This window comes from Ipomoea nil, unplaced genomic scaffold, assembly GCF_001879475.1.
Source record: "Ipomoea nil cultivar Tokyo-kokei standard unplaced genomic scaffold, Asagao_1.1 scaffold0927, whole genome shotgun sequence".
Taxonomy (NCBI): Eukaryota; Viridiplantae; Streptophyta; class Magnoliopsida; order Solanales; family Convolvulaceae; genus Ipomoea; species Ipomoea nil.
In genome coordinates, this window is record NW_017617355.1 from 565,675 (window position 1) to 575,293 (window position 9,619).

The 9,619-nt window shown below is 35.5% G+C and overlaps 1 protein-coding gene across 1 annotated transcript; it reads left to right on the forward strand.

Annotated features, from left to right (window-relative positions):
• Positions 1-3,430: 3,430 nt before the first annotated feature.
• LOC109179533 (dynein light chain 1, cytoplasmic) lies at positions 3,431-7,463 on the forward strand. Its single transcript, XM_019329038.1, has 3 exons — positions 3,431-3,749; positions 3,910-4,015; positions 7,176-7,463. Exons 1-3 carry the CDS (start codon positions 3,570-3,572, stop codon positions 7,256-7,258), a joined length of 369 nt encoding a protein of 122 aa, XP_019184583.1. The 5' UTR covers positions 3,431-3,569; the 3' UTR covers positions 7,259-7,463.
• Positions 7,464-9,619: the final 2,156 nt, after the last annotated feature.

Consider the following 9,619-nt stretch of genomic DNA (forward strand, 5'->3'; position numbering starts at 1 on the left):
GGTATTGTAACCTAACCTAGTAGACCACCTTCATTCTCTCCTTACACTTTTCTAAAAATCTAGCTCCACCCTCTCTCTAAAAGGTGAGTAGCTTTTCTTCCAAGCCAAGTTGGAGCCTTGCCAAAACTTCAAGAGTTGCTTCCAAGATTCAACCTTTCTTATATTTGGGCATCTAGGGGGGGTAAGATCTAAGTTCATCTTGTGTTTTTGGTTTTATCTAAGGTGTCTTTTCTTAAAGATAGGATCTTTATGATCTTTGGTATGTTCTTGAAGTGGGTTTGGAAGGTGAGCCTTGAGAGGAGCTTGTTGAGGTGTAAAGTGAAGTCTTTACTCTACAAGAGGTAACCCATACTCTACAAAACCTATTTTGCTTACCTATATGTGATTTCTTGGATTCTACATGTGATTTTGCTATGAAATGTAAGTGTTTATGCATTATCTTGTGAAAATGCATATCTAGAGCTTGTGTTTAGGGTTCTTGTGTGCCATTGCTTGGCATTTCCTTTGATTCAATTCATTTTGTTGTATTTGGTGAGATTTGGCATGTTTTGGACTTGAATTTGAGTTTGGAGATGAAAATTCGTGAAGTGTTGTATTGTGGTACAGGGATGTACTCGCGGGCGGAACGGCGGGTAGGGTCCAACCCGCCGCCCACCCACGGGGTACATTGGTCGGGCAGCCTATACCCGCAGGCGGAACCGCGGGTAGAGGCCTACCCGTGGGCCTACCCGCGGGTACGTATAAGGTAATGAATACATATAAAAGGTAGTAACCTTATCAGTTACAACTGCTACCGTATATATAATAATGTCCATAATAATAATATTTATATCACTCCCCCTTGGACATTATTTGACATGATCCTGCCTCTTCAAAACTTGCTAGGAAAAATCTATGGAAAAACCTAGATAAAAGAGTATATAAGTATATATTCATGCATCGTTAAAAACTTCAATAGGAAAACCACGTGGGAAAAACCTAGTTGAAGAAAAGAGTGCATGATATTTGTAAGAACATATATTGTACTGATTGCCTCATTAAAAACCTTAACTTAAGAAAACCTTGTGGGAAAAACTTAGTTAAGGAAAAAGAGTACAACCAAAAACCTTCAGGGCACAATCGACATAATCTTCAGGATTTTGGGGTTTGTCTACTTAAGCAATTATTTTGCAACTTTTCCCCATTTACATTACTATATCATACTCATGCCTCGTTAAAAAAATCTCACTAAAAAACCAGTGGGAAAAAACTAGTTGAGCAAAAGAGTGCATGATGTATGTGTATTCTTGTTTTAGATTAGCTGCCTCATTAAAAACCTTAGATTTAAGGAAAAACCCCGTGGGAAAAAACTTAACTAAGGAAAAGAGTACATCAGTTAGTCTTCACGACCCAATCTTCAGGAATGATTCATGCAAAATGATACTCCCCGTCAAGATAACAATCTTTAAGTTCTATACATTAAATTTCCAAAACGTATATGGGAATTTTGTAAATACACATGTACAATTGTCAATGGAATAAATATACTCTATAATAATCTTGTGACTCTTCTCGAGTTCACGTGGTATAATATTGACATCATAATCTCTAGTCAAAAAGATTTCATTATATCCTTTTATCATTTGTGCAATACAATATTTATTGACCCTTTATGGGAAAATGTGGGTAAATATAGTACACCCAGTTTTGAAACTTGGCATTATGGGGATACAAAAATAATAGTCAGTACCCAAGTAACCCATTGTATATTGGCTTGTCTAAGTATCCAATCAAAAATCATATATTGGCTAACTGATGTATAAAAAATTTCTTCAAAGGAAAAACTTGATTTTCAAGTCGAGATAATACTTAGCTTTCCCAAGCTTTAAGAAAAATCTCCGTCTTCAGACATGAACTGATATCATAAAGCTCTTTAGATATTCCATTGATGTTTACACTATCAATATTGACTGAGATAATAAATAATAAATAAGTTCATTATCAACTATTTATCGAGCACATAATGGTACATATTATTCCTTCTTAAAGAGGATAATAACTCCATTCGCAACTCTTTAAAGAGTAAATAATGACACATAAATACATATTCCTTCTTCGAGAGGAAAAAACTTAGCCAATTCTTAATTATTTCGGGCCAAATAAAGACCTTAATATTTTAATGTTGCGATTTTCACTTTTTCTCACTTTGAGAACTTAAAAACCTTTGGGGACTTTTGAAATTAATATTAGTTGCATATCTAAGTTTATTATTCTGCCAATAATATTATGTAGCGGAACTTAATGCCATTTATCGTGGGAGAGTATATTTGATTAAAATCAATTAAAGGTTTCTGCGTGAACCCATAGGCTACAGACTCGCTTCATATCTTATCACCTCGTTATTCTTTTTCCCTTCCACACCATTTGTAACCTACAGGGTTAATACCTCAATGGTGTACGAAAGGAATATATTAGCGAGTTGAGCTGTATATGCCTTTATTAATTGCTCACTTTATACGTTAATCAATCTAGGCGCTTCTGGCACCTAGTTCTCGATCCAAATTGTCATATAATATGAGCAATTTGAAGGCAATTGTGTTGTCGACAACTTATAACATTTTTCAAGAATTTCTCCCATATTTATAATTGTTCATGGCAATATTTAAGTCAACAAGATTCTAGACATTTCCCACAACTATTCAAATCACATGTGGTTGTCTCGCATCCCTAGTATTATGTTTGTTTGGTGCACCTATGAATTGACTAGGGTTTCTCGTCATCTGGACGAGCATCTCCAGGACTAAAATATTCAAACTTTTCCAAGAGTGACAATATTTATTTACTAGATCTAGTATAATGATTCTTATCTCTTACACCGATAGATCTCCTACAGTTCTAGTGTCAAGGAGTATCGGTAGATATATTTGGTCCTAGTTGGGAAAGATACACAGGACCTAGTCACTCTTTTATGATATGATTAATAGATGTATTTGGCAGATTATTTGCTAATATCGCAAACAGATTATCTTCTAGTTCAGACTAACTAGTACATGAATTTATACAGAGAATGGAGAGGTAAGGCCAGATTCTCATTCATCATCCAGAATACTTATACAAAGGTATTACAAATATAAGGTAATGAATACATATAAAAGGTAGTAACCTTATCGATTACAACTGCTACCATATATATAATAATGTCAACAATAATAATATTTATAACAATAATTTCATAATACTAATACTTCTTAATATCTTAACATAACAACAATAATTATAATAAAGTATCATGCTATTTTTGTTAAATAATCTCAATCTTATAATACACGATAAGATCCTTAGGCATACTTTAAACTTTAAAGTAGAAATAAAATTGTATAATAGACAAAAAAAAAAAAAAAAAAAAAAAGTAAAATTGAGGCATCGGCTAGCTACAGCGCAGCTGCCAGTAAAATAAAGTGGCAACTTCAGTGAAAGAGGACCACCGCCACTAACACCACACCACACACAATCATTCACCCCCTCCCCCAACTCCATCACCTCCGCCCTCCCTCTGTTCTCACAAATCCCAATCTCCGACAAAAACAAATATGAGCGAAGATTCCAAGAGAAATGATGGCGGAGCTCTCGTGGCCAAGCTGCCCGCCGCCGACGATCGGAAATCCGCATCCCCGCCGGCGTCTTCTATTACCGTGTCCAAGAAGGTCATCATCAAAAGTGCCGATATGAAGGACGATATGCAGAAAGAGGCCGTCGATATCGCTATTTCGGTAAGTAATTTCCTCTTTTCTCTCCATCAATTTCTTTTATTATTATTATTATTATTATTATTATTATTATTATTATTATTATTATTATTATTATTATTATTAAATTCATCAGTTATATATTGTTCTTATCGGCGTAATATGTATGTGCGTGAACGTGCAGGCATTCGAGAAGAACAACGTGGAGAAGGATGTAGCTGAGCATATAAAGAAGGAGTTCGATAAGAAGCATGGCCCGACTTGGCATTGCATTGTTGGCAAAAATTTTGGTAGTCTTACTTTGGCTTTTTCTCCTTTTAATTAATTTTATTTCATATGCTTTGCATTTTCTTCTGTGCAACATTGAATGATTAGGGAATACAGTTTGAATTATTTTGCACTTGGTTGTTTTTCCCGTCTGTCCCAATTGTTGATATGCGAGCGATGGCTATGGAAAATGATGTGGATATGGAAATGTTGGGGGATCTAATATTCTTTACAAATCTTTAATTGCATATTTTAAACTATAAGCGGGTTAATGATGATGCATGTATCAAGTACATCTCTGAATGATTATAATGATCTTGAGATTTTCAAATCCAAAATGCCTTAGCTTAGTGGTTAGCCTTGTGCACATTCTAATCACAAAACTATAGCTGATAATCTAATAGCTAGTATTGTAAAATTGATATATGATATTCTATTTAGTTTTAGAGATATGGATTGGTAGTGGTTCCTGGTTCCCCACTTACCTTTGTGTTGGCTTGAACTCTCAACTTACTGGTTGTAAGGAGTGCTCACTAACTGTGCTAAACCCTTTTGTTTTTGTGTAAGTATTCACTTGCTCTGTTTATCAAATAAATAAAATTTATTCTATCAATCCAAGTGGTTAAATTGCATCAAGCTTGTTTCATGGATATGGTATCTTATGTTTCCAGACAAATGTCCTCCAACTAAGTTGTTATATTTATGCCCAGTTTGGATGAAATTATTTTCATCTTATCCTATCTAATGTTATCTATACTAAGGCTAACTTCTTACTGTTTTTTGATAGAAAAGAGCTTATACCTTGTGAAAATATTTTTTTCTAGCTTGTCCCTATAAACTAGAAAAATTCCTTATTAAAATAAGCTGAAAACAACTTTTTGCATGCCAGTTGAAATGACAAACCCATATAAGCTTTTTTAATCTTATTGAAAAACACTTATTGGAAATTGCTTATCTTATCTTTTTTATCCAAACTTGACCTTAGCTTATTTCCATAAGCTATTTCAAGGAGCTTGCTTATTTCCATAAGCTATTTCAAGGAGCTTTTTGGAATGGTATAACATTGCTTTCTGAAATACCAGTTAAAATGGAAAAATCAACATGAACTGTTTCGAATTTATTGAAAAGAACATATCTTAAATGCAGTTATTCAAATGGTTTCCCAGACTAGACTTTGCAAAGCTGAGACGAAAAAACATGTATCTACTTGATCTTAAGAGAAAATATGTGAAACTGGCCCTAAGATGTAATAGTTGTAGAGATGCACAAGGCCAAATTGGGGTTATATATTTCAATTGTACTAGGATAGTCAAACAAGAAGTTTCACATTATGGTGCAGTCCCTATAAATTTTTAATAATGCATCTATATCCTTATATAATTGGATATCTTTCAAGTTGTGCATTGAAGGTGAAGGGACATTGTAACTTTCTCAGTGAGGATTATGGTATCACATCATGCCAAATGTGCAGTATTGATGGTTACCCATAAGCACGAAGTACCTATTCTTAGAATATTTCTGCTAAAATCTTGAGCTGTATTACTGAGGACCAGTTGAATTTTTAGTGTTCATTATCTTTTGATTTCACGTAGAGCATAATTTTCTTGGCATCAAGGATCAAACATTTTCCTACTACCCTTTATAAATGTTTCTTACTATTACAAATTTTGAGAAGTAGATCAATCTGATCAGGTGAAACAAACAGAAAACACAAGAAAAGGTAACTATGAATTTTCCCAAATTGTTTAGGCTTTTTTGTGTGCATGGTCATTGGGGAGATAGGGAGGGTTGTGAAGTTACCTCTAGACCCAAAATTTTACATAGTTAAACTTATCTGGTCTCTAGAAAATAAGAGGTCTTGGAATGATATCAAGCTTACTTCAAACTTGCTACCTCAAAGGACAATCCAAGTTCCAAGTGTTGTCATGTGCATGTTTATAATTGTTTTACAGACCAATTTAATAGTAGGTCTTCCTTAGATCATATTTTCTTGTTAAAGGTGTGCTTTGGAACTTGTTATTGGACTTATTATTAATTTGCATTTTGTTCCGGGCATTAAATTCTGGATTTTAATACGGTTGTTTTTACAAGTCTATGTTATTTTATACTCCTCCCATCCCATTTTGTATGGGGTATTTGTGTTTGGCACTGTTTAATGAAAACAAATAAGATGATCTTTTCCAATTTTGTCTTTAAAAAGATGTAAATAGGGCACACCAAAAAGTTAAAAGGAATAAAATAGCAATTTGGAAAAAGTAAAAAGTTAGTGGTGTTTAAATTAGGAGGGTGGACATTATTTTGGGATGGACTAAAAAGAAAAGTAAAACAAATGGAGTGGGACGGAGGGAGTAGATAAGTTGGTGTTGTTACAATCTCTTAATACCAAATAGAGTATTTGCTGGCATTTGGATAAATATTATCCTGAACTCATATGGTGACATAGTGATATTATAATTTGGGAAATTGGGACAGATAGAGAGAAAGCCAGTTCAAATTGATAGCTACCTGTAGTATTTAGATATTCTACTGTGTACTTTGTAACTTTGTCATAAAGGGTAGTCCTTGACTCCTTGTTGCTTGGATGCTGTGAGGCATAACAGTTGGATTGTACATTGACATTGTGGTCAATGATATATGCTGATTGTGGCTGTTAAAGACTACATTCTTTTAGTTCTGAAGGGTAGTTCTTTCCCTTGCCTGTGAAGCTTTAATCTCTGAGTGAAGTCTGTTATATCTTTCTTGATTCGGGATGTTTTAATGATGAAATATGGTCTGTTTATCTGAAAAAGTATGGGTCTGAATAAATATTTGCCAAGATATTTTATTTGAAGGAGATATTTTGTCTGGTCCCCTTTCCTGATAAGCATACTACACATTTGGAAAAGCATGAATTTGACCTTGATAGAGAGAGGCCCCCAAAGTCACTTCAATATGGAGGAAAACAGGATTAGGATTTGTTTGCTGTCATGGTATACCATATGTTTCTTTCTTTGCCCTTCAAAGACCTGTATTATCCCTCAATCATTAAGCTTTATTAGCACATTCAACTCTTGTTATTGTTTTGGCTTCTTTATAAATCGTTTGTTTTCTTCATAGATAGTGATAGAATCCGACCTTTTGATGTATAGATAACGTTGGATGGGCCACCACTTCATTTTTTGCACTTTTTTATCCTCCCTGCAGGTTCCTATGTGACTCACGAAACAAACCACTTTGTCTATTTCTACTTGGATTCAAAAGCTGTGCTTCTCTTCAAATCAGGTTAAGCTTGGTGGTGACAGTGATAATGATGCTAGAGCTTGCTTGCCCTCTTTCTCTTGGTATGTATTTTATTTTAAAACTTGTGTGCAAATCATGTAGCTCGAAATTCGGTGTATATTTGTTTCGACTTGTAAACACATGAATGGAGTTGATCAGAGTGTTTCCCTCCCAGTTTTGGCTTGTCTATAAACGTAAATGGAGTGCCACTAATTGGTTTGATTGCATGAAAGTTACCCATGCATAACCCACCCTAGTTCGAAGGATCAAAAAATGTAGACTTGTGTGAATTCTGTCTTGATTCTTTTGTTCCATCAAATAATGATAATTTTCCCTGGCAGTTAGGCAACGATAACATTTGCTCACTTGGACCACAGCCTTACTGTGTAGTAGCTAGTAAAATGGATCTAATATTAATGTACTCCGTAATTAATTGGGTGATGTGATGTACCCCAACTTTCCTAAGCTAATCAATTAGAATTATCTGTATTGGGTAGGACCTCTACCCTCAAATCAAAGCGTAATAATATATAGCACGAATAAACAATGCCCGTTATTGGGTAACACCTCCACACCAAAAGGTGCAATGCTATGGGGCAGTCATACCTAATGCAATGTCTTCACGGGCTTACCTCACTGGTTCAGTAGGTATTATTTGAGAGAAAATATTCAAGTTTGAATTTCGGCAATTGTAGTACAGGGATTATGTCCAAAGTGGACAGATTCTTTTTGCGTATCAGCATTTGGCTCTGTTTGCTGAGCTATTGAGTCGTTGTAATTTACATCCTTTCAAATACTCTTTTAGGCTGTGGTGAGATGCCCTTGAAGTTGGAGATTCAACCTTTTGAAAGAAGAAGGAAGGTGAAAGAGAGTGTGGTGTGAGATGTGGCCCGATGATTACATGAGAGTGAAGTAGTGAACGAGCGAATAGCAAGACATTGTGTGAATGCCCGATGATTACATGAACAATCATTATTGTGTGGACCATGGTCCATACAAATTGTGTGGACCATATTTTGTATAGTGTAAAATAATGTACATTCAGTACAAAAATAATGTATATTCAGTATAAAAATAATTTACATTGTATTTAAGGGATGCACATTATTTTTGTACTGAGTGTACATTATATTGTATAATATACATTCAGTACAAAAATAATGTACATTCAATATAGGGGAAATCGCACTTTTGGTCCCTCAATTAGTGCCAATCTGCAATGTCATCCTTAGTTCCCAATTTGAACACAATTGGTCCCTCAATTATTCGATCATTAACTAGATTTGGTCCTTCTGTGAGACCATCAGTTTAACTCTGTTTAAATTAGGGGTATAATTGAAATTTTACATAGCCTTGAATATATTAAGCTAGTTTTTTCTCCTTTCTCTACCCGGTTGTTATTTCCGCCACCACTGGGTTTGAAGATGGTAAAACTCCTCCTTCCTAGAGGTTCCACGACATAGAATCCTTCAGCAAAGATAGCATCATAGCAGGCTGTCAATATCTTGTCCAGCCTCCACTATATTACCCAAATCTTTAACTCATTCCAGCTTGTCTTCGGCATCTTTCCAAACTAACCTAGAGTTCAACACAAAGCCAGCCCATTCGAACTTCCCGGGCAGCACGATTGCCTTTTCTCCAATGTACCTTGCACTCTTCTCCTCGTAGGGGGACAGATCAAACCTATGCCAACCTATTAGATTGTTTGACGAATTGCAAGACGAACCTTGAACAAGCAGTTGCATATGCTTTGCCTCGGCACCACCTGAATGAGCAAAAATGCCAACAGACATTGCAGCAACCCATTTCGCCTTTTGGATCTCATCAAATAACTCCAGACTATGCATATTACTATCATCCGCAAACATCACTACCCCATCTAGCTTTTCATTTCTTACATGTGTGCTCAAAATTTAAAATTCAAAACAAACAACACTTATTCTATCAAATCCAAATTCAAATTTTGAAATGCAAACATGAAAGTGGAGCCAATAAAGCTTCAATTTTGCATACCTCAAAGCATGAACTCGCATTCTGGACTCCAGTTTGTGGCGATGCTTCCATAGAATAAGCATTTTCTCGCGGAATCCAATGTGGATAGTCTGGAGCCCCGACTTGACTAGCAACGAGGCGGTCTCATTTGTGATTCCGTCGGCTTCCACAACAATCCAGATGACATTGTACGGAACGTTCATCAGGGAATGCATCACTCCGGTGAGGTGCAAAGTCTGGAAGGTTTGATCATAGGTGGGAGTTATAACAATCACAGTCTTGGGACTTTTGACGCCATATTGTATCTGAGGAATTTGTCTCCGTGTTTTCTTATGCGGCCTCTGCTAGAACTCTGAAGAGGAGCATTTCCTCAGAGT

What these genes read in the sequence shown, in the direction of transcription:
- LOC109179533 (XM_019329038.1), top strand. Translation starts at nt 3,570, where the DNA reads ATGAGCGAAGATTCCAAGAGAAATGATGGCGGAGCTCTCGTGGCCAAG. An exon ending in CCGTCGATATCGCTATTTCG is followed by an intron (nt 3,750 to 3,909) that starts GTAAGTAATTTC and finishes GTGAACGTGCAG; the next exon opens with GCATTCGAGAAGAACAACGT. An exon ending in CATTGTTGGCAAAAATTTTG is followed by an intron (nt 4,016 to 7,175) that starts GTAGTCTTACTT and finishes TCCTCCCTGCAG; the next exon opens with GTTCCTATGTGACTCACGAA.